This window comes from Oncorhynchus nerka, linkage group LG6 (assembly GCF_034236695.1).
Source record: "Oncorhynchus nerka isolate Pitt River linkage group LG6, Oner_Uvic_2.0, whole genome shotgun sequence".
Lineage (NCBI taxonomy): Eukaryota > Metazoa > Chordata > Actinopteri > Salmoniformes > Salmonidae > Oncorhynchus > Oncorhynchus nerka.
In genome coordinates, this window is record NC_088401.1 from 59,095,169 (window position 1) to 59,122,571 (window position 27,403).

Genomic DNA, 27,403 nt, shown 5'->3' on the forward strand with positions numbered 1-27,403 from the left:
AAAAATACCACTCAATGTTTACCACCCAGCCTAGTTATATTATCCACATTAGCCTTTACCTCCCTGAACAACTGTGCTTGTTTTATTCCCGAGGTCAAGTTTCCAACTCCCTCAAAACGGAGATTGTCTGAAATACTAATTGCCCCCTCAAAGTTAAACCCTAGTATTTTAGTGCATTTCCTGTTGCCGCTCTGTTATTTCAGACTCACTAACCTTTAGAAGTGAAGACTCATCCCCTGGGGGGTCAGCAAACTTCCAGAGTGATAAATTCACTGACAAAAAAAGGCAGGCAAATGGGGGCTGTATCTGCCCCATCTTTACCTTTAGTGAAGGAACCGTGCCATAAAAGCTTGGCATTGATAGCAGTTTATTATCTTTGAACAGGTGGACCTGGGTAGTTGTAAAGGTGGCTCTCATTTCTCAGACAAATACTGTGGCCTCACACTATGGAGACCATTTGAGAGTTGGGAAGATTCTGATATACTGTAGCAACTTTTAAAACCAGGGATTAAAGCTATTGCTTAGTTTGTGGGTGACCGCTTGCCTGGAATGAAGTTTATCAAGTGTTGGAACTTCCAGTTAGTATCATTGCTGGCCATTTTGCATTCAGATGTAGGCTTATTTTACATTATCAGTTTAAAGACTAATCAAGCCAATAAATAGAATCCCGAAATAACGGGCTTGAAACATTCAGGTTAAAAGTGGTTCTGACTCACTTCAAGTACATTTTTTTTACCAGAATTCCACAAATGAACAAATGAGTGTACAGCAAAGTGGTGTTGACCAAACTATTCCACGTTACGCAAAGAAATGATGCAAGAACTAAACTTGGACCCAATCACTGCTTATGAAATGCCTTATTACCCAGAAAGCTTTCAAACCAGAGTTAAACACTCCCAAGGGTCAATGTAACAAGGATAATCAAGACACAAGACATTGTTTTTAATTAATTAATATATTTTCTGCATTAAAGTTAACATAGTTTATTCTTTTGTGCCACCCTTTCATTTTTCAGTAAGTATTGATATTGTTATATTCAGACATGAGTAAATGTAAGACTGTCTTTTGCAATAAATATCATAAAATAATAGAGCTTCACATAATAAATATTTTTACAAAAAAAACAAAAACATTTTCCTTAAAAAATAAAAAAAAAGCCAGATCGCTCTTATGGATTTGAGAATACAATTTACAAAACAAAAACAAGGGAAAGAATGCCACAGAATGTGTGTGAATGATGAGTGGGGAAGGGAGAGAAACATATCCAACAGAATACTATGAGATGGATGTGCTTTCCACAATGCAACTCGAGCACATAAACCCAGCTATCCATGGTCTGAGTGTGGTAGCAACTGGGAATTCTAACAATCCTTGTTTGCTATGAACACGTGGTAACAGCTACATATTGCCTAGCTAGATAGTCCTTCACAGATTTGGTAAGAGGCTGCTCTCACTTGAAGCTTAAAGCACCAGGTAAACACTGCCTAGCTAACAGAAAATTATTTATAAAAAAGTGTTAATGAGTAGCTGAAGAGAGACAAAAAACAACAACCATTGAAGACAAACACTGGTCTGTAAAAACATGGTCCTGTTGCAAAAAAGGAAGGAGAAGAAGAAAACAAAGTGAGTGGTTTTCATATTCCGTGTTTTACTCCTATCAGGAGAAAAGGAAGTGGGTGGGAGGTGCTTAAAATGTTTGATAAACATCAATAGTAATAGTGACTATTATGGTTATCATCATTATCATTGTCAAAACCACACAGGGGAACGATTGTCCGCCCCTCTACCCACACACACACACAAGATCAGGAAGGCTTTTCCTGGGCCTGGTGGGACCAGCGCTCCAGTTTGCAATAGACAGTGTTGGAGTTCTTGCAGCGGCAGCCGGGCCTGTTGACTTGGTCGTAGCAGCCCTGGCACGCCTTCAGACACCCCTTGACGGGCGGGTAGCACAGCAAACAGGGGAACAGTACCGACAGTAATCCCATGCAGAGGAAGCGTGAGCAGCAGTGGGAGCGTGACAGCGAGCAGGGGTGGTCGGCACACGAGTCTCCCTCGTCGTCGTTGGAACAGTGGTAGAAGATGCCCTTGACCAGGCACATGCACGTGCCATGCTCCAGGGCGCTATCCGCCGAGCACAGACACTGGCCGTTGCAGGCCAGGCACGAGGGTAGGGTTCTTGGGGCTGTGCAGTCTCCGCACTTGCACTTCCCGCAGCATTCGCAGATGAACTGGTGGCCAGAGGTCATGTCCCCTTTCCCTGAGGGCTTGAGGGGTGCCTCCAGTGGCGGCAGCGGGTGCGAGCCCTGCTGGGAGGCTAGCAGCGCCTTGGGCTGAGTCCGAACAGGCTGAGCACGCTCGGCTCTGTGGTGGTGCTGGTGGAGGGCCACCATCCCTGGCCTAGAGGGAGGCGAGCGGGCCAGGAGTCCCTGCTCAGAGGATACACTGCTGTTGCTCCCTGAACTAGCCGCACTGCCTGTACTGGTGGAGCGATTAAGGCCCGGGGCCCTGGTGCTACACTGCTGGCCCCCGGCCACTACTACAACCCCACCGTGGTGGCCGTGCCCTACCGGCCGGTGCTCGTAGTTGTTGTTCACATTGACGAGAATCACCTCGTGAGTCCTCTCCTGCTGCTTGTCGGGTCTGGGCACCATGCGGGGCGCAGGGGGCCTCCGGACCACCGAGGGGCCTTCTGTGTACTCGTTGCTGGAGCGGATGGCCTTGATTTGGTCCAGGGAAAGGATAGCGGCATGTTGGAGCTCCCGCTCGTAATCCGACCTCTGCCGGTCCTCCAGGGAAGGCTGCTGAATCACCACTAATGAACCGCCAGGGCCATGTTGACTTTGGAGCGCCATCTGGGGTGATCACCACTTCCGACATTCACCATGGACTTGGCATGCATCGGAAAACCTGCAAGGGACAGCAAGAGAGACACGGGAAAAGGGCCATCAGTAAAGACAAGGATGTCATTTGCAAATGAGAAATATAGGGTGGTGGCGTTTTGGAAAACTGTTCCCTTTTCATTTAGATTCAACTTTTGATTGGAAAAGCTAAAGAGCTGAAAAGGTAGAACCATCAATAGATCCTTGGATGGTCTCAATTTATCGATCAAACATGGTTAATTGAAGATCATATTTCATCAAAGTTATGAAACGGGTTAAGAGCACAGTCTATTGAGAGTTGAGGATGTTATTTTGGGCTTACATTCCGATTTTAGTATTAGAGGCTTTTTATCCAGTCAGTCAATTCATCTTAAAATAGCTAGGTTAGTCAACCACATCAGTCGTAATATGTACATTTTTCTTCAAATAAGTTAAGTTATCAGCAAAGTCAGTGCTAGTAGGAAAAGCTAAGTGCAATATTTTTAACTAATTAAGAACATGTTCACATAGCCCTGCTAGTTTTTTATGCAAGCCGTGGGAAAAAAAGCAGACTATTATTGTCACTTTTCATTCCATCCTCAATATGCACACATCCAAACTTCAGTACAAATAGGCTACTTCCCGTGCTCATTTACATTTGTATGACTGGTTAACATTTAAAATGTACCAAGGCGACGGAACGAGGTCACGATCCAATAGGACAAAATGAGCTGCCTCGCGTATTATTCGATTACTAAATGAAAGACTGTTAGAAGCAAATGTGGTGACAAAACTAAGGTCACGACAGAACCCGACAATAGTGTCAACTTTATGTCCATATAATTTCAAGCACACAATACCATTACTGGTTTAAAATATCAGAAGCCAGTCGTATCTCTTGAAACTATAACACAAACGGGACCCTACTCAATAGGCATAAACACATTCGGTCAGTCTATTCAACATGACGCAAGCATACAAACAAGTTTAAAAACGGATACAATATGCAGATAGGCATATGCGCGAAGACAGCTTGCTTATAAGCAGAGCCCTATAATTGATTGACTTCATGAAACCCCACAGTAGTTTACACCGAGCACAGTAAATAGGTTAAGCCAGTAGATAGACGGGCGGCCTAATTGTTGTATTGTAAAAGGACAAATACACCGACAGTCCTCTTGTAGGCTATGCCCTAGGGTTTAGTTGACCGAGAGACGTCCCATGTGATAGAAACCACAGAGGATCAAATCAACGGATCTAGAGATGAATAGCAAAACAAGGGGGAAAAAGCTTATGAATGAAAACTAGGCTACGGTGGGGGTGGGGTGTTTGTGATCGCGCTCCCCTCTGAACCAAACTATGACCGTTTTGATTCCATTCGGGAGTCGAATTGTCTGTGTTAAATAGGCATTCCGAGTAGAGGACACAGGCAAGCATGTACAATATGAAGCGAACTCTCCACAGATTCAAGCACCAGATGGATGATGCGTGTTCCCAAGGCCATCTATCTCGACATATACTAACGAAAAGCATAGTCCATGCAACTGGCAACAATGTTTCCAGAGCCGGAGTTCTGAACCCTATGCGTATATTAGCCTAATTATCCGAGGAAGATTAGTTGTGAAATGTTCGTTGTATCCAGTCTACATTTTAGCAACAAATAATCTATGAACAAACCAGACATTTCCAACATGTTTCATTGAGGGGAGATACGCACCCATCTGTAACCATCCATAACGTCGAATCCATCAACCAATATACCAAAACTCCATCCAAGGAAATAGTCCAAGCGTATTTTAATTAGCTCTTAAAATTCGTGACCACGGCTTTAAATCCAAATACGGATGTTGTATCTTCTTTTGTTATTCCTTCTCAAAATATGGTGCTCCAGAAACGGTAAATCAACGTTTCTTTATGGAATAGGTACCAAATAGCCTAAAAGTTGCGCACTTGAGAACGATCTGGTCAGACAACACTGTTTATTAGTCCTAGAGCAGAATAACAATTGCAGGGAAAAGCTTTAGGATTCTTAAAAGCACAATAATTCACAATTTGAAGACAAATAATTATATATCCAATGGTTTTCAGTCTTCAAATTCTGCTTGGAGAATAGTAAAAGTAGGTTTTTGTTGTGCGGAATGCTCAAAAGCAAGCGCTAGTCGAAGACGTGCTCTCATCAACACTGCAGGACTGTCGAGCACTGAATGAATGAGAATGTAGGGCTCAGTGTTTGCTCGACAAGCCAACTCCCATTGGCCATTCACGCCACTGAAAAAGGATACATCGCATCCGCTCTTAATTCATTGGGCAGATGTGTAAGGCCGGGCGATAGAGATGTGTGCAGCAGTTAAGGTGGAACGGTTTACAATAGCCGATAAACTAATTTCCGTTCTTGTGGTTGCAAAACTATTACAGTGGCAACAAAATTATCCCATTTGAATCGATAACGTTGTTTTATTTTATGCATTCCACGGTATCTCACCATTCCATTTACGTATGGCAGAGTTAGAAATACACAAATGCGCATAAAACTCTGGGCAGAAAAGAATGTAGCCTAAGTATGTAATAGTGTTGGCCTAAAGTCTATATCTAAAATACCATAATAAAATGGCTGACATAGAAAATGAAATGGAAATCCCTCCACTACTTATTTGTTTTATTTTCCCAGTGGCTCAGTAAACTTAACTTCGGAGCCCCCTTAAGAAAAAGGCACCCCACAAGCAAGGGGAAAGATTCCCCCCACCCACCGCCTCCCCTCTGTTCTTGACTGTCTGGTTTGATTGGTGTCGCGGATGCGCTACATCCGGATCCACGAGAAAAGGAAGTTCAATACAGAGTAAATTTATCCTCTTCAAATGGAAAAATCAATAGATGAATGACCTCAATACAGTCTCGGGTCAGCAAATTCTGCAAAACTTCTACATTTAACGGACTGATAAATGCATCTGTAGGCCTATATGCCTCTGGTGTTTGGGTGGATATATATACAACAAAATAGTTTGGAAGCTTAAGGCTTGATGATAAAGAAATTCCTGCTGGATTCCCAAACGACAGATGGGAACCTCTTCATAGTGGTCAGAAATGCGGAGAGAAGTCAGACATTTTACGGTTACCCTACAGCAATTAACAGATTTCCATGGATGAAATGATTAATATTTACCACCCGTGCTTGTTTTCACCCTGGATATATCCAATAAGCAAATGCAAAGCAAATGGAAAGTGCACATTATTAAAGATGAATGCAAACGTTTCCTTCAAACTTCTCCCCATTCAATAATCTGTGTTGCGTTCGTTATATATAACTCCTGCTTTGAAAATAGCCTAAGAAAGACCCTTGGTTAAATTCATTGATGTTGGCTATGTTTCTGCATTGTAATCTTCTTCTTTCTTTTTTTTACCATGCCTAATATAATCGATTTGTCTTATGAAGATAACATTTTAAAAAGCATTAACAAGCATATAGAGAAACAATGAATTTATTACATTGTAGCCTAATATTGCATTTTTAGGTAGAACAGGTTTCGAAACAACACTTTTGCAGAGAATTGTGCCATAATATTGGTTATTTAGGGAGACTAACAATTAGGCCTACTGAGCACATTCAAAAGTAGCCTATTGATTGAATCACATGGGCTATTCTAGTCTATTATTTCTCGCTATTCACTGATGTAATGTCCATTAGGAAACCCTTGCGACTCCAGTGGATAACTGCATTTATGGGTAACATTTGCAGTCGGTCCGCAAAGAGTCTCGCAGCGTTGGCATTTTTCCACTGTGACGTCAGAAAAAGCTCAAGCCGCGTTGCTGTTGATAGTTGATATAGGACTGGACGAGAGAGTCTGGAACGCGAGGCTTCACGGCGTTTTCAAAGTGTCTTCCCATGAAGAGCTGTGCTTTTATGTCCTCTTGCAGGGCCAGCAGGGCAGCCTCTCTGCATACTACCGCTATCTGCGACAGATACAGATAGGACTGTCAGACAGCCAGATCTCGACCACCTTGCGTAATGTGAGCATCCACAGCCACTAGGGCTGTGGTGAGTAGGTCAACAATGAACTTCTATAAAAAGCAGTGGTGCAAAAAGTACTCAATTGTTTTACTTGAGTAAAATTAAATTTACCTTAATAGAAAATGACTCAAGTAAAAGTGAAAGTCACCGAGTACAATACAACTTGAAAATGGTCTGAAAGTGTCTGGTTTAAAATGTACTGAAGTACAATGGTGGGAACAGTACTCAATTGTCATACTTGAGTAAAACTAAAAAGTACAAGTAAATGCTATACATCAAATTCCTTATATTAAGCAGACCAGATGCCAAAATGTTCTTGTTTATTTATTCATTTATGGACAGACAGGGGCACTCGCCCAGACTCAGACATCATTTACAAATGCAGTAGTTGTGTTTAGTGAGTCTGCTAGATCAGAGGCAGTAAGGATGACAACACATTATATTGATAGGTGTGTGTATTGGTCCATATTGCTGTCCTGCCTGGGCATTCAAAATTATGTAACAAGTACTTTTGGGTGTCAAGGAAAATGTATGGGAGTAAATGTAAATATTTTCTTCAGGAATGCAGTGGAGTAAAATCCAATCAAATGTTATTGGTCCATACAGGTTTAGCAGATGTTATTGCGGGTGTAGCGAAATGCTTGTGTTCCTAGCTCCAAACAGTGCAGTAGTATCTAAAAACAATTCCCAACAATACACACATATATAAAAGTATACGAATGGAATTAGGAAAAATTGAAATATTAGGATGAGCAATGTCAGAGACATTTGAAGTGGGAAGTTTACATACACTTAGGTTGGAGTCATTAAAACTAGTTTTTCAACCACTCTACAAATTTCAAACTATAGTTTTGGCAAGTCGGTTAGGACATCTACTGTGTGCATGGCACAAGTAATTGTTCCAACAATTGCTTACAGACAGATTATTTCACTTATATTTCACTGCATCACAATTCCAGTGGGTCAGAAGTTTACATACAGTAAGTTGACTGTGCCTTTAAACAGCTTGGAAAATTCCAGAAAATTATGTCATGGCTTTAGAAGCTTCTGATAGGCTAATTGACATCATTTGAGTCAATTGGAGGTGTACCTGTGGATGTATTTGAAGGCCTACCTTCAAACTCAGTGTCTCTTTGCTTGACATCATGGGAAAATCAAAAGAAATCAGCCAAGGCCTCAGAATAAAAAAAGTAGACATCCACAAGTCTGGTTCGTCCTTGGGAGCAATTTCCAAACGCCTGAAGGTACCACATTCATCTATACAAACAGTAGTACGCAATTATAAACAACATGGGACCACGCAGTTGTCATACCACTCAGGAAGGAGATGAGTTCTGTCTCCTAGAGATGAACGTACTTTGGTGCGAAAAGTGCAAATCAATCCCAGAACAACAGCAAAGGACCTTGTGAAGATGCTGGAGGAAACAGGTACAGAAGTATCTATATCCACAGTCAAACGAGTCCTATATCGACATAACCTGAAAGGCTGCTCAGCAAGGAAGAAGCAAGGAAGAAGCCACTGCTCCAAAACAGCCATAAAAAAAAGCCAGACTACGGTTTGCAACTGCACATGGGGACAAAGATTTTACTTTTTGGAGAAATGTCCTCTGGTCTGATGTTATGTTTGGAGAACAAGGGAGCCTTGCAAGCCGAAGAACACCATCCCAGCCGTGAAGCAGGGGGGTGGCAGCATCATGTTGTGGGGGAGCTTTGCTGCAGGAGGGACTGGTGCACTTCACAAAATAGATGGCATCATGAGGGTGGAAAATTATGTTAAAATGTTGAAGCAACATCTCAAGACATCAGTCAGGAAGTTAAATGACCCCAAGCTAAATGAAGCTAAATGACCCCAAGCATACTTCTACAGTTGTGGCAAAATGGCTTAAGGACAACAAAGTCAAGGTATTGGAGTGGCCATCACAAAGCCCTGACCTCAATCTCATAGAAAATTTGTGGGCAGAACTGAAAAAGCGTGTGCGAGCAAGGAGGCCTACAAACCTGACTCACTTACACCAGCACTGTCAGGAGGAATGGGCCAAAATTCACCCAACTTATTGTGGGAAACTTGTGGAAGGCTACCCAAAACTTTTGACCCAAGTTAAACAATTTTAAGTCAATGCTACCAAATACTAATTGAGTGTAACTTCTGACCTACTGTGAATGTGATGAAAGAAATAAAAGCTGAAATAAATCATTCTCTCTACTATTATTCTGACATTTCACAATCTTAAAATAAAGTGGTGATCCTAACTGACCTAAGACAGGGAATATTTACTCGGATTAAATGTCAGGAATTGTGAAAAATGGAGTTTAAATGTATTTGGTAAGGTATATGTAAACTTCCGACTTCAACTGTATATGTATGTGTGTGTGTGTGTGATGGAATATATAGACATTATGGACAGTATGTGGATAGAATGTGTAGTATATCTGAGGAATCCTATATGTACAGCCTTTGTTGAATATGATGGACTTGACTAGAATACAGTCTATACATATGAAATGGGTAAAACAACATGTGAACATCACTAAAGTGACCAGTGGATGATAGCGGGGTGAACAGGCTGTGGCTCAGGTGGCTGAGGTCCTTGATGATCAAATCCAATCAAATCAAATGTTATTTGTCACATACACATGGTTAGCAGATGTTAATGCGAGTGTAGCGAAATGCTTGTGCTTCTAGTTCCGACAATGCAGTGATAACCAACAAGTAATCTAACTAACAATTCCAAAACTACTGTCTTATACACAGTGTAAGGGGATAAAGAATATGTACATAAGGATATATGAATGAGTGATGGTACAGAGCAGCATACAGTAGATGATATCGAGTACAGTATATACATATGAGATGAGTATGTAGACAAAGTAAACAAAGTGGCATAGTTAAAGTGGCTAGTGATACATGTATTACATAAGGATGCAGTCGATGATGTAGAGTACAGTATATACATATGCATATGAGATGAATAATGTAGGGTAAGTAACATTATATAAGGTAGCATTGTTTAAAGTGGCTAGTGATATATTTACATCATTTCCCATCAATTCCCATTATTAAAGTGGCTGGAGTTGGGTCAGTGTCAATGACAGTGTGTTGGCAGCAGCCACTCAATGTTAGTGGTGGCTGTTTAATAGCCTTGCGGAGGGAATAGCTGCACTGTTTGTATTCGGTCATGTTGCCAGACACCTTGCCCTGATTAAAAGCAGTGGTTCGCGCTTTCAGTTTCACGCGAATGCTGCCATCAATCCACGGTTTCTGGTTAGGGAATGTTTTTATCGTTGCTATGGGAACGACATCTTCAACGCACGTTCGCACACCGAATCAGCGTATTCGTCAAATCTTCTATGCCTTCCTGTGACACCGGGTGTTGTAGATGTCCTGAAGGGCAGGCAGTGTGCTCCTGGTGTTGTGTTAGGCTGACCACACCACCCACAGGAGAGCCCTGCCGTTGCGGATGATGCAGTTGCCATACCAGGCGGTGACATAGACCGACAGGATGCTCTCAATGGTGCATTTGTAAATGTTTGTGAGAGTCTTAGGGGCCAAGCCAAATTTCTTCAGCCTCCTGAGTTTGAAGAGGCGCTGTTGCCCCTTCTTCACCACACTGTCTGTGTGGGTGGACCATTTCAGTTGTGTACGCTAAGGAACTTGAAGCTTTTCACCTGTGGATGGAGGCGTGCTCCCTCTGCTGTCTCCCGAAGTCCACGATCAGCTCCTTCGTTTTGTTGACGTTGAGGGGAAAGTAAAAGTTGTCAAATATATAAATAGTAAAGTACAAATGCCCCCCAAAACTACTTAAGTAGTACTTCAAAGTATTTTTAGTTAAGTACTTTACACCCCTGACAAAGAGGTTGACCCCATCATGATCATTGGAACAACATATGGATATTTAGAAATTAATTTACACATTAGTAACAGTTTGTATTAAGTCATGTATAATACTAAACAATAAATATTATAATACATACAGCCTATAGTTATTACAAGGTTATACACACACACACACACACACACACACACACACACACACACACACACACACACACACAGAGTAGAAAAAAGTATCTGATTTGGATAACACACACAACAGATCATTATGTTGAATGAATTCAGATTGCACATTTGATTTCAAGGGAAATAAATGACAACACTTGTGAGGGCCATGCATTCTGTTTAATCTCAACCAACACGCAGTATTCCCAATCCTGCACTTCCATCCTTTGCCGTCACAGCAGTTGACATTTTTACATTGCTTAGGGTTCAGGTCGTTCCGTGGAGTGACCTGACGGTGCATGTCCTGCAAATTTCAACACACAGGGCTATCAGTCACTGGAAAATACAGATCGGTTCAGTTGGAGATTTTAGGGGGGGCGGATTGCATAAATCGCCGTCGGCAAGTCATGCCTTAGAACAGAATGATAGTTCTGGAGGAGGTGGTGACGTGGCTGGGAAAAGGCATCTGGCGTTCATCAGCCATCGCTGGCCAATCTCCCCCAAAAGTTGCCGGGCCGTAGGCATGTCACTGTTGCATAATTCAGGGAGAAATTGTAAAACAGGGTCTGCTGACACCATCACCTCCCATCACACCAGGGGAATCCACAAAGGCCTCAATGTGTTTAGAAAACGAGACCTATATAGGGAAATCTCAATGGAGGTGAGTTAGTGCGGGGTTGGAATAAAAGCCTGCGCAAACTGTGGCCCTCCAGGACTGGAGATGCCCATCCCGTTTCTAAACCGAGGCCCACACGCAGTCCTGGTCTACTCCACAAATCATCTGGGCCCATATTCATAAAGGCTCCCAGAGTACGCATGGTGGTCTAGGATCAGCTTAGCCTTTTTAATCACCATTAATACAATTCTATGGACAGGGGGGACCTGATCCTAGATCAGCACTCCTACTCTGCGGGAGCTGCGAATGTATTACATTTATTTTAAGCAGAGGAAACTGAACCATTTGGAAGGTGACCTCACAAATTCCCTTGGCATATTTACATGACATAACATATGCCATTTAGAAGACGCTTTTATCCAAAGCGGCTTACAGTCATGCGTGCATACACTTACTTATGGGTGGTCCCAGGAATCGAACCCACTAGCCTCCCGTTAGAACTGCAAAGGAGTATATTTCTCCCTATTCCAAGAAGGGCACAGAACAAATGTGTACCCTACAATTAAGGAGTCTAGGGAGATATAAAAATATATATTCCTGGAAGTAATAACCACCTTATTGCAATGGGAAGGTCGAAGGGGGAGAAAATAAAAATGGTGGTTCCTTTTGAGCTCATCCATGGTACAGAGGCTGCCAACAAGATGGCAGACTATTGCCATTGCCAGACATGACCAGGTAATGGTAGACGAAAGGTACAGATCTCAGATCCTAAATCCTAATCTTTTAACCATTATGGGGAAAATACAGTCACATGTTGTTTTTCATTAAAAAAAAACCTTGAAGGAGGGTTTGGTTGCAACGGCCAACTAGAAAAAATTACATAATTGTAGCTAAAGAGAATTTCATACCAAAATAATTCCATAACTGCTTAACCACATCGCCTGTGTATATGTGTGTGTGTGTGTAAGAGAGAGAGTACTGTAAGAGTGTTTCTGCTTGTTTTGACAGATTAGTTGTAGTACCAGAATCCACCAGGGCAATTACCAATAAGTATCCATTTTGGCTACCAGCCGACCACTCAGATGACTCACAAAACGTCTGTTTCTGCACTGTTTGCCTATTTTTGCTAGATCAACTTCACAGTTGAGTAGAAAGAGAAGCCAATTCTTAAGTCGCACACAGAGACACATTTAATATCTCCTGAGAGGTTTAACAGAATTAACCGAAATGTTACAGTAGCTAGTACTTCCTATCATACAATAAGGAGTGACAGGACATAATTGGCGGGGATGGGATGGTTGGAAATCTGACAATAGGAAGAGGAGTTTAAGATGAGTATGTACAATGAGGTATGTAGGTTGTGTAAGGCAGGGATGGCTTGGCTAAGGCAGGTGCTAGGCAGATGTTAGAAAGTAAGCTATTTCTTTGTTCGGGGCCAGCCGAACAACATGATTTAGACACTGTAAACAGAGGCCAGGGATAATTGTCTTTGAGGGTTTCCTATCATTCAAATAATTGAACTTGTTGTCAGTGGTGATGTGAAACAATGAAGGCATGCAACACAGGCCTCAATTAAAGGAGAGAGAATGTTGAAAGAGAGAGAGGGGAAGTGGGGGGGGTGCATGTTACTTCAACAACATGATCGAGGGCCGTTTCCATGCAACAAGTACACAAAAAAACACAATCGTCTTCGATTTCTTTATTTACTTTGTTCCAATGTAAGGGGACATGTTAAGGGCCTCATGTCTCAATCTCATGACTCAACATCAAATCATTTGGTTGTTTACACCCGGTTGCCCCCCTAGTTCGACAAACCAAAAGAGCTGCTCCTTCAGAAAGTATTCGAACCCCTTTACTTTTTCCATATTTTGGTGTGTTACAAAGTGGGATTAAAGTGTATTTCATTATCATTTCTTTGTCAACGATCTACATAAAATACTCTTTAATGTCTAACATTTCTAAAACATTTATGAGATATAAAACGAGTATTCAATCAATCTATACTGGACAATAAGTATTCAATCCGCTGAGTCAGTACATGTTAGAATCACCTTTGGCAGCGATTACAGCAGTGAGTCTTTCTGGGTAAGTCTCTAAGAGCTTTCCACACCTGGATTGTGCAACATTTGCCCATTACTCTTTTCAAAATTCTTCAAGCTCTGTCAAATTGGTTGTTGATCATTGCTAGACAACCATTTTCAGGTCTTGGCATAGAATTTCAAGCAGCTTTAAGTCAAAACAGTAACTCAGCCACTCGGGAACATTCACTGTCTTCTTGTTTTAGGTTATTGTCCTGCTGAAAGGTGAATTAATACCCCAATGTCTGGTGGAAAGCAGACTGAACCAGGTTTTCCTCTAGGATTTTGCCTGTATTTAGCTCCATTACGTTTATTTTTTATCCTGAAAAACTCCACAGTCCTTAACGATTAAAAGCATACCATGATGCAGCCACCATTAAGCTTTAAACATATGGAGAGTGGTACAATACTGTGTTGTATTGGATTTGCCCCAAACATAACACTTTGTGTTCCGGACAACAACCAAAAAATGTTTTGATGTATTACTTTAGTGCCTTGTCGCAAACAGAATGCATGTTTTCAAATATTTTTATTCTGTGCAGGCTTCTTTCTTTTATTCTGTGCAGGCTTCTTTCTTTTATTCTGTGCAGGCTTCTTTCTTTTATTCTGTGCAGGCTTCTTTCTTTTATTCTGTGCAGGCTTCTAGGTTAGTATTGTGGAGTAACTACAATGTAACTACAATGTTGTTGATCCATCCTCAGCTTATCACGGCCATTAAACTCTGTAACGGTTTTAAAGTCACAATTGGCCTCATGGTGAAATCCCTGAGTGGTATCCTTCCTCTTTGGTAACTGAATTAGGAAGGACACCTGTATCTTTGTCGTGACTGGGTGTATTGATACACCATCCAAAGTGTAATGACTAACTTCACCATGCTCAAAGGGATATTTCATGTCTGCATTTATTTTTTTTAGCCATCTACCAATAGGTGCATTTCTTTGCCAGGCATTTGAAAACCTCCCTGGTCCCTGGTTGAAATTGTGTTTGAAATTCACTGATCGACTGCTTACAGATAATTGTATGTGTAGGGAACAGAGATGGTGTAGTCATTCAAAACATAAACACAGAATGTGTGCAATAATATTCAACTTATTATGTGACTTGTTAAGCACACTTTTATTCCTTAACTCATGAGGGTTACCATGACAAAGGGGTTGAAAACTTGACTCAAGACAGCTTTTCATTTTGAATGAATTTGTAAACATTTCTCAAAATAATTATTCCACTAATTTCTCTATTTTGTTTTGCACAAATCTGTTTACATCCCTGTTAGTAAGCATTTTTCATTACACAGGTGCTCCTCGTGCTGGGGAAAATAAAAGGCCACTCTAAAATGTGCAATTGTGTCACACAACACAATGCCACAGATGTCTCAAATTGAGGCAGCGTGCAATTGGCATGCTGACTGCAGGAATGTCCACCAGAGTTGTTGCCAGAGAATTTAATGTTAATTTCTCTACCATAAGCTGCCTCCAACATCATTTTAGAGAATTTCGCAGTACGTCCAACTGGCCTCACAACCGCAGACCACATGTAACTACGCCAACCAGGACCTCCACATCCGGCACCTGCACCTGCGAGATCATCTGAGACCAGTCACCCGGACAGCTGATGAGGAATATTTATGTCTGTAATAAAGCCCTTTTGTGGGGAAAAACTAATTCTGATTGATTGGGCCTGGCTCCCAAGTGGGTGGGCCTATGCTCTCCCAGGCCCACCCATGTGTCACGCCCTGGCCATAGAGGCTTTTATTCTTTATTTTGGTTAGGCCAGGGTGTGACTAGGGTGGACATTCTATGTTCCTTTTTCTATGTTTTTGTATTTTTTTGTTTTTGGCCGGGAATGGTTCTCAATCAGGGACAGCTGTCTATCGTTGTCTCTGATTGAGAACCATACTTAGGTCGCTCTTGCCCACATGGGTTTTGTGGGTAGTTGCTTTCTGTTTTGTGTTTTGCACGTGACAGAGCTGTTTTGGTTGTTCTTTTTGTTACTTTGTATTTAGTGTTCAGTTCTATTTAATAAATGACGAACACGTACAACGCTGCGTTTTGGTCCTCACCTTCTTCCACCAACGGCCGTTACAGAACTACCCACCACCAAAGGTCCAAACAGCGTGGAGAAGAGGACTGGACATGGGAGGACATCCTGGACGGCAAGGGACACATGGGAGGAGATCCTGGCTGGAAGAGATCGCCTCCCATGGGAACAGGTGGAGGCAGCAGGAAAGGGAAACCAGTGGTATGAGGGAACACGGCTGGCAAGGAAGCCTGAGACGCAGCCCCCCCCCCCCAAAAAAATGGGGGGGGGGAACACGAGGAGTGTGGCGGAGTCAGGTTGGAGACCTGAGCCCACTCCCCGTGCTTACCAGGGCGAGCAGGTGACAGGTCAGGCCCTGTGCTATGGGGTGATGCGCACTGTGTCTCGGCCGAGTATTCACATGCCGGTGTGCTCGGTGCCAGCGTCCCGCATTTGCCGGGTGGAAGCTGGCATCCAGCCAGAACAGGGGGGGGCAGCTATGTGGTCGAGACCGCCAGTGCGCCTCCACAGCCCTGTGTATCCGGTGCCTCGGCCAAGGAAGAGGCCCCCTGTATGTCTCCCCAGCCTGGTGAGTCCTGTGTCTACTCCCAGAACCAAGTCTCCCTCCTGTCCGGAGCTGCCAGAGCCGCCCTCCTGTCCGGCACCGCCAGAGTCTCCCACCTGTCCAGCACCGCCAGAGTCTCCCGCCTGTCCGGCGCCGCCAGAATCTCCCGCCTATTCGGGGCCCGCTGTAAGGGTCCCCAGTCCGAGGTCGGCGGCGAGGGTCGCCACTCCAGATGCGCCACATAAGTGGGCCAAGACTAAGGTGGAGTGGGATCTACGTCCCTCACCAGAGCTGCCACCGCGGTGAAACGCCCACCCAGACCCTCCCCTATAGGTTCAGGTTTTGCGGCCGGAGTCCGCACCTTTGGGGGGGGGTACTGTCACGTTCTGACCTTAGTTCCTTTTTTTATTTCTCTATTTTTGGTTTGGTCAGGGCGTGAGTTGGGGTGGGCATTCTATGTTTTGTATTTTTGTGTTTGGCCTGGTATGGTTCCCAATCAGAGGCAGCTGTCTATCGTTGTCTCTGATTGAGAACCATACTTAGGTAGCCTGTTCCCACCTGTGTTTGTGGGCAGTTGCTTTCTGTTTTTGTGTCTGCACCAGACAGAACTGTTTCGGTTGTTCTCTTTGTTGTTTTGTCATTCAGTGTTCTGTTCTATTAAATAATGATGAACATGTACCACGCTGCACCTTGGTCCTCACCTTCTTCCACCAACAGCCGTTACACCATGGCTGCACCCCTGCCCAGTCATGTGAAATCCATAGATTAGGGCTTAATTTATTTATTTAAATTGACTGATTTCCTTATATGAACTGTAAATCAGTAGAATCATTGAAATTGTTGCATGTTGCGTTTATATTTTTGTTCAGTATAATAATAGAACAATTTAAGATGTTCGGTTGAAGTAAAAAATAAATAAAAAATAAAGTTTAGGAGTCAGATTTTGGGACAGCCACCTCTCAATAGAAATAGGTGTGTCACGAGTCCGACCGAGGGTGGCTTCCCTTCCCGGTCGGGTGGCGCTCGGCGGTCGTCGTCACCGGCCTATTAGCTGCCACTGATTGTCTTTATTCCCCCTCCTTGTATGTTTATTGTTAGCACCTGTTCGTGAATGATTAGTTGGGCTTTATTAGACAGCCGGTCCGCCTGTTTCTTTGTGCGGGATTAATTATTGTGACCTTCGGTTCTGTAGTAGAGGAATGTGTTTGTTCCTGGTCGTGTATTTCGGTTGTACTATTTTCGTCCCCCGTGTTTGGGGCAGTTTGGTTGTGAGCACCCTGTGTTACGTTTTGTGCATTAAAGTGCACAGCATTGCACTCTCTGTTTCCTGCGTCTGACTCCACACCCACGACACCCGGAGCGTTACAAGGTGTATAAACAATGACTTTGTACTATAATAATGTAACAATATGTTTGTTATTGCCTTGGATTGAATTAGAACTGGAAGCCTAGCAGTTAAGAGTGTTGGGCCAGTTACCAAAAGGTTGCAGGTTCAAATCTCCAAACCAAGTAGGTGAAAAAAATATGTCTATGTGCCTTGAGCACATAATTGCTCTGGATAAGAGTGTCTGCTAAATGACAAAGGTAAAATCATAATGTAAATAAATGTCCTAAATTTGGAGACTTAACTGTTTCTTAAATACACTGCTCAAAAAAATGAAGGGAACACTAAAATAACACATCCTAGATCTGAATGAATGAAATATTCTTATTAAATACTTTTTCTTTACATAGTTGAATGTGCTGACAACAAAATCACACAAAAATTATCAATGGAAATAAAATGTATCAACCCATGGAGCTCTGGATTTGGAGTCACACTCAAAATTAAAGTGGAAAACCACACTACAGGCTGATCCAACTTTGATGTAATGTCCTTAAAACAAGTCAAAATGAGGCTCAGTAGTGTGTGTGGCCTCCATGTGCCTGTATGACCTCCCTACAAACGCCTGGGCATGCTCCTGATGAGGTGGCGGATGGTCTCCTGAGGGATCTCCTCCCAGACCTGGACTAAAGCATCCGCCAACTCCTGGACAGTCTGTGGTGCAACGTGGCGTTGGTGGATGGTGCGAGACATGATGTCCCAGATGTGCTCAATTGGATTCAGGTCTGGGGAACGGGCGGGCCAGCCCTTAGCATCAATGCCTTCCTCTTGCAGGAACTGCTGACACACTCCAGCCACATGAGGTGTAGCATTGTCTTGCATTAGGAGGAACCCAGGGCCAACCGCACCAGCATATGGTCTCACAAGGGGTCTGAGGATCTCATCTCGGTACCTAATGGCAGTCAGGCTACCTCTGGCGAGCACATGGAGGGCTGTGCGGCCCCCCAAAGAAATGCCACCCCACACCATGACTGACCCACCGCCAAACCGGTCATGCTGGAGGATGTTGCAGGCAGCAGAACGTTCTCCACGGCGTCTCCAGACTCTGTCACGTCTGTCACGTGTTCAGTGTGAACCTGCTTTCATCTGTGAAGAGCACAGGGCGCCAGTGGCGAATTTGCCAATCTTGATGTTCTCTGGCAAATGCCAAACGTCCTGCACGGTGTTGGGCTGTAAGCACAACCCCCACCGTCGGGCCCTCATACCACCCTCATGGAGTCTGTTTCTGACCGTTTGAGCAGACACATGCACATTTGTGGCCTGCTGGAGGTCATTTTGCAGGGCTCTGGCAGTGCTCCTCCTGCTCCTCCTTGCACAAAGGCAGAGGTAGCGGTCCTGCTGCTGGGTTGTTGCCCTCCTACGGCCTCCTCCACGTCTCCTGGTAGCGCCTCAATGCTCTGGACACTACGCTGACAGACACAGCAAACCTTCTTGTCACAGCTCACATTGATGTGCCATCCTGGATGAGCTGCACTACCTGAGCCACTTGTGTGGGTTGTAGACTCCGTCTCATGTTACCACTAGAGTGAAAGCACCGCCAGCATTCAAAAGTGACCGAAACATCAGCCAGGAAGCATAGGAACTGAGAAGTGGTCTGTGGTTTCCACCTGCAGAACCACTCCTTTATTGGGGGTGTCTTGCTAATTGCCTATAATTTCCACCTGTTGTCTATTCCATTTGCACAACAGCATGTGAAATTTATTGTCAATCAGTGTTGCTTCCTAAGTGGACAGTTTAATTTCACAGAAGTGTGATTGACTTGGAGTTACATTGTGTTGTTTAAGTGTTCCCTTTATTTTTTTGAGCAGTGTAGTTTTTTATGACCACTTCTGTAGAATCACTGATATAACAATTGCCGACTGACATATTCATCTTTCTCATTTAGGAGGGGTCTTTATACAGCACGCTGCTGAATACACCAGTGTTTTTTGTGTGTTTACCTTCGATTCGAAAAGCCACAAAGGAAAGCAGGTTAAGCAAAAGGCAGTTTGTTTGGAAACGTGAAGGCATTCCAGGCCCCGAGCCAACACAACCTCCTAAAGATGGGCCCCCTGCTTGAGAGAGAGGGGCGAAAAAACTGCAAATGCACAGAAATGAAATGAAGGGGGCCGTCACTGTGGCAGCCCAGGCTAAATTACGGATCAAGGGTTTTATTGCAATGCAGACTTTATCTTTCATTCCCTTCATAAATTATGTCAGCAATCACTTAAATATATGGAGGGACTAAACTGATGCATTGCAACAGCCGTTAGCTGGAGATGTGGGCCAGTAGTTTTGGAGACCTGGCTGCAGCAACAGTCATCATAGAGTTAAACTAAATGAAGAAAACAGCAGTGTTTCACTTTGCTGAGGTGTAAAGCTCAGATTTATTACAACTTAGAACCAGTTCTATCAAAAACGTCAACTGTAAAGAGTAGTTGATACAGAGTAAGCCCGGGCATTAGTTCTAAAATCTAGCTTAAAAAATGTATCTGTCCAATCACAAGTTCTTGTTCAACAATTATGTTAATATCACTTTCTTTTTTCTTTTTCTTTTACCGCTTTTTCTCCCCAATTTCGTGGTGTCCAATTGTTAGTAGCTACTATCTTGTCTCATCGCTACAACTCCCGTACGGGCTCGGGAGAGACGAAGGTTGAAAGTCATACGTCCTCCGATACACAACCCAACCTAGTCGCACTGCTTCTTAACACAGCGCGCATCCAACCCGGAAGCCAGCCGCACCAATGTGTCGGAGGAAACACCGTGCACCTGGCAACCTTGGTTAGCGCGCACTGCACCCGGCCCGCCACAGGAGTCGCTGGTGCACAATGAGACAAGGACATCCCTACCGACCAAGCCCTCCCTATCCCGGACCAGGCCAATTGTGTATCGCCCCATGGACCTCCCGGTCGCGGCCGGTTACGACAGAGCCTGGGCGCGAACCCAGAGTCTCTGATGGCACAGCAGTACAGTGCCCTTAACCACTGCGCCACCCGGGAGGCCCAGTTAATATGAATCTGGGTTTCCATACACATATTAATTTCTGATTAAAGATATTTTTTTTGAGTAGCCGTGGCCTCACAGCACACACCTTATGAATGCAACACCCACCTTTCGAATGCAACACGCATCTTATGAATGCCACACACTCATGCACATACACACTCTCAGCAGCCATGTTTGAATACCACCCATAAAGCTCTTCTCCTTATGGAGTGTTCCAGAGCTTCCCTGTCAGTCAATGTGGTGAAATAAGATGTCATTAGAGCAGCCTAGCCCACAGTGATCTACACTGGACAACTGATAGACACACAATTGCCTGGCTGAACTCCGACCACATCCTTGTTTCCACTGGTTCCACTGCTTTTTTTCGTTGCTCCCAAAACTCCAGCTTAAATGGCAGAGGGCTAAGCTTGGTCTTTCCAGCCCAGTGCGGCTAGAGAGGCCCTCTGTGCTGTTGTGAGGAGCTGTTTAACGCCATGAGATGAGCACTGGCACGTGCACAGACATTTTCCCTCCAGCTTCTTGCTTCCCATGCTCGGAGTCAATAGAGGGCCACAACGCGAGCCCCAGAAACATCAGTTCCCTCTGGACATGCTCCTGTAACCACTTCCTCCACTGGCTGTTGCCTGTGTGTGCTGTGCCCATCCCATTCCCTGCCTTGTAATGGAAGTCACACCTGCCTAACACTCAATACACACTCACAGACCTTCAGACCCTCCCCCCGGACACACACACACACACACACACACACACACACACACACACACACACACACACACACACACACACACACACACACACACTAATACAGTTTATTCACTGGGATTCTGTCTGTTCCGATACATATAAATGTATCTTCACAGATTCTCATATTTGTCAAGTGTCAGTTGAACGACAAAACTCTCTCTTTTTCTCTCCGTAACATATTCTATTTTCCATTTTAGTTTCGGTCAATAAGGGTGCTCAAAAAAAAAATCAAGATCGGATGAAAAAGTTAACAATTGCGCTAGCTAACTGTCAGCGCATACCAAAGGGCTCAAGCCAAATCCACCTAGTATGCCGCCGCTTCCTACTTCAACAAAGCCACTCAGTCGCAGTATCAAAAAGCCTTAATGAGGGACTTTTTGGGTGGCTACCTTCTCCTGCAGCAGATCCACGAGCCCAGACGGGGTGTTTACTATCAATCCTTCCCTGTGTCCTCAGCAGCCTGCATCCAGTCTGCCCACACAAACGGCTACATTTACAGGAACAGCGCTGGGCTAAGCTCCCTGGCACTCTGCATTACGCCAACACCAGCCCCACGCAGGGACACACACTTTGCCTGTGTGTGTCTTCTAATCAGGCTGACATCTAGTGCCAGTGATGATATTGGCTCTTGAAGACGTTCTTAGGCCAACACCAAAAATATTGACTTTAAGAAAATATAGGCCCCACTGCATCCGACTTTAAATACTATAGAAATCAAACGGCCCGAGCACAGACCAGAAATAAAATGTTTCATCCTCCAAGAAGGCAAAGAGGAAGTGTCTGCAGTGACAGCAGACTGCCAAGAGAAATAAGGCCTGACCACAGCCCCATGTGAAACCTATTTAAGATGACAAGACAAGAGGGGGGCAGCTGGTTAAGTTGAGGATAGGGGGGAGGAGAACGGCGGGGAGTGGGTGTGTGTTGGGGGGTTTTGAAGTCATGTGGGGGAATGGAAACATCACACATGACCATAAAGAGAATGGGTAGGGTCTCTTGGCATGCAGTGATTGAGTCAAGGAATTCAGATTCCATTAAAAACATGGGTGAAAGGTGGGACGTGTGCTCGTTTCAACTGCGAGTGCTAACGTTGCCAAGACAAGACAGTGTTAGTTTCTCTCTCTATCGCCCCCCAGAGTAACTTTCAAATCAGTGGTAACTGGGCTTCTGTGGACCACATTAAGAACAACTGTGCTTATCCAGAACCGATACAAATGCCGTCATAGCTAACCCATGATGCGGACCAATCAGTTGAGATGACGAAACTCTTTCAGAAGGTTCACCCCCCTCCTCACCTCCCTGCTGTTTTGGAAAGGTCCGTGTGGGATAGCACCTGTGTCGCGACTCTGGGATGAGGCAGCCGTGGCATGTTAGAGGGAAAACGAGGCCTCGCTTTTAAAGGGCATATTTGTCCTCGCCCGTTAATCAGGCGAATGAAAGCGGCACATTCTTCCCAGCCCTGGGAAGGAAGAGATGGCATATTTACTAAACATGCCCGCACTGGAGCAACCCGGAGACCGCTTTCTATCGCTCTGTGTGTGTGTGTGTGTATTCTCGAGCACTACTCTGAGTGTGTGTGAGTGTGTGCTCATATGTGTGTACAGTCATGCTCACAAGGTAAGCAAGGTTCAAGACATCTGTGCCCCTCCTCTGTTCTAAAATTGCTTTAAGTTGTATGGGCAACATCGGTAACGTATACTACCAATGTGTGGCACAAACCTCAGGATGATGCACCGGAGTCACAGAAACCTTGATATTGGTTGACATTGGTTGTGGTTTTGTCTAGGAATAGGGGGAATGGTGCAATCCCAATATATACACACCTAATATACACACCTAAACAAAGTGCCAAGGGAACCCTCCCCCCAAACAGTGGGCTACTGGTTTACAGTTGCACCATACATACATCCATATAGCTAGAGTTCAAGGTGGAGAGGGAAATGACGCCGCAAGACAAAGGAGTGGCCAATCCACAGTCGTTTGCAAGGTGTTAAACGAGAGACTGGCCTTCCTGTTTGGCTGCTTGTTTAACAAAAGGGCCCTCAGTGCAGTGTTTAACTGCATACCCCTGTCCTGAAGGACCATGTGGGCCCCCAAAACAGGCACACCTCCTCCTGACAGCAGCCTATGGTGCCTAAGGCCAGGGTTAGGAGATGAAGATCCGGGAACCAACCCTATAACCTTATTTACTAGTTCCTGGAGTTCTTTGTTGTTGGTTCTCTTTCCTTTTTTTCTCTCTTTCTCAATCTCTCTTTTCTCCTCTTCCAGGCAAAGGGTCCTAGGATGTTTTTTCACTGGTTCCTTAATGCTGGGGGAGTAAACCACCCTCTCTCTCCCTCTCGCTCACCCTCCCTCCCTCCTGCCTCTACTCCAAGCCAAGAGAAACACTACAATGGGTACACATGAGTGGTTCATATTTCCCAGGAAAAATTCAATTTGCTCCACACGTGTACTTGGACCGAGACCACAGCAAGGTCTTTATATGGGGCGGCTGGTAGCCTAGTGGTTAGAGCGTTGGACTAGTAACCGAAAGGTTGCAAGATTGAATCCCAGAGAAGACAAGGTAAAAACCTGTCATTCTGCCCTTGAACAAGGCAGTTAACCCACTGTTCCTAGGCCGTCATTGAAAATAAGAATTTGTTCTTAACTTACTTGCCTAGTTAAATAAAGGTCACATAAAAAATGTAAATGCAAAAAGGGAGAGCTGGAAGTCTTTCCTTTTCATACATCTCTCATTTTGACAGCTAGGACTCTGAAATGCTTCTCACTTGAAAAGGATAAAGAAAAGTTAATGAGGTAAATTCCTTCCAGAGACAATTAGTGAGATAAACGGCTATTCCTTCCAGAGACAATTAGTGAGGTGTTTAAACAGCTATCCCTTCAAGAGACAATTGGTGATGTAAATGGTTATTCTTTCCAGAGACAATTAGTGAGGTAAACGGCTATTCCTTCCAGAGACAATTGCAAATCTGACATACAGTACTATTTTTCCTATGGTCAGAAAATGTAAAAACAATTGTGGCTCACTATGGCAAAATTATACTGTTCATTTAAAACAAGCTCACAGATTTACAGCTCTCACCTATATTTTGGCCTCGAACAACCACCACATTTGCCTGATGTAGGCCAGACGTACACTTGCGTCATTGAGTCTTAACATTGAATCTTACTGTTATTCAAATAGCAACAGCTGTGTTGATGCATTTTTGCTGGGTGTCCAAGGTGATAACACTCTTTGCAACAACAAATATGGGGTCATAAATCTTTGGCGGGGAACATGGCCAGAGGAACAACCACAACAGGTCTTAAAAGGAAGCCATTTGTCTTCCTGCTCAGAAAAAAAAGAACATGGTGGTTTTGTGCTTTTCTTCCTCCCCCTCCATATCATCTCAATGTTATTATTTCAAATACTTTTCACCTACAGATTGAAAGAGTATACGAGGCCTTTTGATATTTCGGAGCCAAACATTGGTTTTGGTTGGCTGGTTATGTCAAGCAATCTTTACATTTTGTCTGAATACAACACATGGGGGTGGATATTTTGACAGCAAGAGATTTCTTGGAGAAATTAACTTCCATATACATGAAATCCATTTAATCAAGCACAATGAAACCCTAAATGATGTCCCCACAATGCACCTCTCCCCATTTACAAGTAAAACTAAGTTTCCAGACTCCTTTTTGACGGGCACCCTGTGCATCCCTCTGCAGGCTAACAGTGAAAACAATGTTGACTGCTAGTAAAGACGCCTGCTCTATGAAAGCTAATGGGCCAACAGGTTTCCACTTGGCTGGAGGAGCTGGCCTCTCTCTGACTCGGAACCTGTGATGGGGTACATAAATCCTCAGGTCTTTCCTGTCAGGGCTTGATCATTAAAAAAAAAGACGCGTCACCCTTCCCTCTGCACTAGCAGCAAACCCTATTTATGACAACACAATGCAACTACGGTATCCAACCAATGTTACTTCGTTGGACGGCTGAAGGTGGGTGGGGGAGGCAAGAGCAGTGGTGATAGACAGGGGTGGTGGGGTGTAAACTTGCGGAAACCAGATGTCACTCGGGGCAGGAACCTGCTGGGTGGAAGTGGAAGCTTCTGGCTCGGAGATGACACAACTGCAGCTCCCCTGAACAAGTCTCAATTCCTACAAATGCAATTAAAATCAGTGCTGCAGATAGACAGACCAACCGCCATGACTGAGGAGTCATCTGACCCCAGACCTACCAGTCTGTCACTCTCCCAATCCATTCAACCCTAAGCATTTCAAGAGACTAGGGATGAAACAGGGACTTAGACAACACTTTACATTAATTTAATGACACTGTTGCAACTTAATGTAAAGTGTAAGCCAAAATCATATTCTCTCCTCACAAAGTCTGATTACTAATGTGAGACTCACTGTTAAGTAATGTCCATGCTCATTTTCTCAAGGGTTCCTTTCTAGTACTTCAGTTGTACTGAAGAGAGAGAGAGAGAGAGAGAGAGAGAGAGAGAGAGAGAGAGAGAGAAATCTGACTCGGCAGACCGGCCTCCAATTTCAATAAGAGCCTGGACGATTTACGAGGGCTCCTCATCGAGCTTGCTCCCTGGAAGCGTGGGCTTGATACACGACCGATGCCCATCCACCATGGCACGCCTCACCGCCCTCTGCAGAAATGCAGCCTTGCCAAGATAAATACCCTCCGCTCAGCAGCATTTCAGACAGACGCATAGCACTCCAGCAGACTTTAATGACCGGGCCAGGAGTATTCACATACCCTCAGGAGAGCTATAATACAGTATTGTATAGACTAGATGTCTTTAAGCACTCCATTCCACCTATACATCCCACCTTATGGCCACCAAGAGACACTGGACCACAAGAGCTATTTACAAGCTGTTTCAACCAATTGCTATATCTTACTGTGTATATATGACTGTTTATCAGGCTTATTTATAAGTTGGAGCCTTGAGGGGCATGAAAATGGCTTCGGAATATGCCCTGACATACAGGTACTACAAAAGCCCTGGAAACAACTAAGTGTGTATCTCTCACAGAAAGATTTTCTTTTTTTGTGGGTTACAGAGAGTGAACGGCAACAGAGATAGCAAGCGTTCCACTGGTCGGAGAAAGCTCTATCCCACACACCCCGATGTAAAAGGAGTCGGTTTCCAGCGCAGACCTTCTCCAGGTGTATGCCTGCTCTAAGCGGCTTTTGGGTGGAGGGTTTATGGAAGGAAGGAAGGAAGGAAGGAAGGAAGGAAGGAAGGAAGGAAGGAAAGAAAGAAAGAAAGAAAGAAAGAAAGAAAGAAAGAAAGAAAGAAAGAAAGAAAGAAAGAAAGAAAGAAAGGAGGGAGGTAGGGAGGGAGGTAGGGTGGGAGGTAGGGTGGGGAGGAGGGAGGGAGGGAGGGAAGGAGGTAGGGTGGGAGGAAGGAGGGAGGTAGGGTGGGAGCGAAGGAGGTAGGTAGGGTGGGAGGAAGGAGGTAGGTAGGGTGGGAGGGAGGGAGGGCGGTAGGGAGGGAGGAGGGAGGTAGGGTGGGAGGAGGGAGGGAGGTAGGGTGGGAGGAAGGAGGTAGGGTGGGAGGAGGGAGGTAGGGGGAGATAGGGAGGGATGTAGGGAGATAGGTAGGGAGGGGGTAAATGTTTTCACAATATCAAATCCCCAAAAGTTCATGTAGACAAGCAAATCCCTCGAAACCTCTTTCCCTCTGATCAGATCTCCCTTAGAAAAGCCAGAGAGAAGTTAGTGGCTGAAAGGTCAGACACAGTATTGACAAATCCTCTTCATTAAACCCATGCAGACTTGCAGCCCTATTTTCTAGCCCCTGAAGGCTGTAAAGTGTCATCATTAAACCACCAAAATCATGAAAAATATCTCGCCACATAGAGCTTGTCAGGGCTTCAACCGCACCGCGCTGTTTCTCTGTCAAGACAACGTGATTCACATCCCAGCCCAATGCCAAGGGACAAGTTTGTCACACAATGGAGTATTTGTGCACCCGCTGTGAGTCCGCCGGCCATGAGATCACGAGGGCTTTGACATAGCACAGACATTATACTGACACAACAGAAGGCGAATAACATCTCCTTGCGAAAGCTGGCCACCTCTCTCGTATTTCCTGTAACGATTAAAAGGTGAGTTTAAGACCATAACAATGAGAAGAGAGAGAGAGC

The 27,403-nt window shown here is 44.3% G+C and overlaps 1 protein-coding gene and 1 pseudogene across 1 annotated transcript; both read right to left on the minus strand.

The window, feature by feature from the left end:
• Nucleotides 1–913: 913 nt before the first annotated feature.
• LOC115102004 (protein sprouty homolog 1-like) lies at nt 914–5,092 on the minus strand. Its single transcript, XM_029621483.2, has 2 exons — nt 4,579–5,092; nt 914–2,910 (listed from the first exon to the last, which is right to left on the minus strand). The coding sequence occupies exon 2, from the start codon at nt 2,853–2,855 to the stop codon at nt 1,806–1,808; it is 1,050 nt and encodes a 349-aa protein (XP_029477343.1). The 5' UTR covers nt 2,856–2,910; nt 4,579–5,092; the 3' UTR covers nt 914–1,805.
• Nucleotides 5,093–6,375: 1,283 nt separating this feature from the next.
• The window catches only part of LOC115130787 (ATPase family gene 2 protein homolog A-like), a 169,311-nt pseudogene continuing 148,283 nt past the window's right edge, over nt 6,376–27,403 (minus strand).

Bases quoted from the DNA above. Each gene is read 5' to 3' on its own strand.
- LOC115102004 (XM_029621483.2), bottom strand. From the start codon at position 2,855: ATGGCGCTCCAAAGTCAACATGGCCCTGGCGGTTCATTAGTGGTGATT.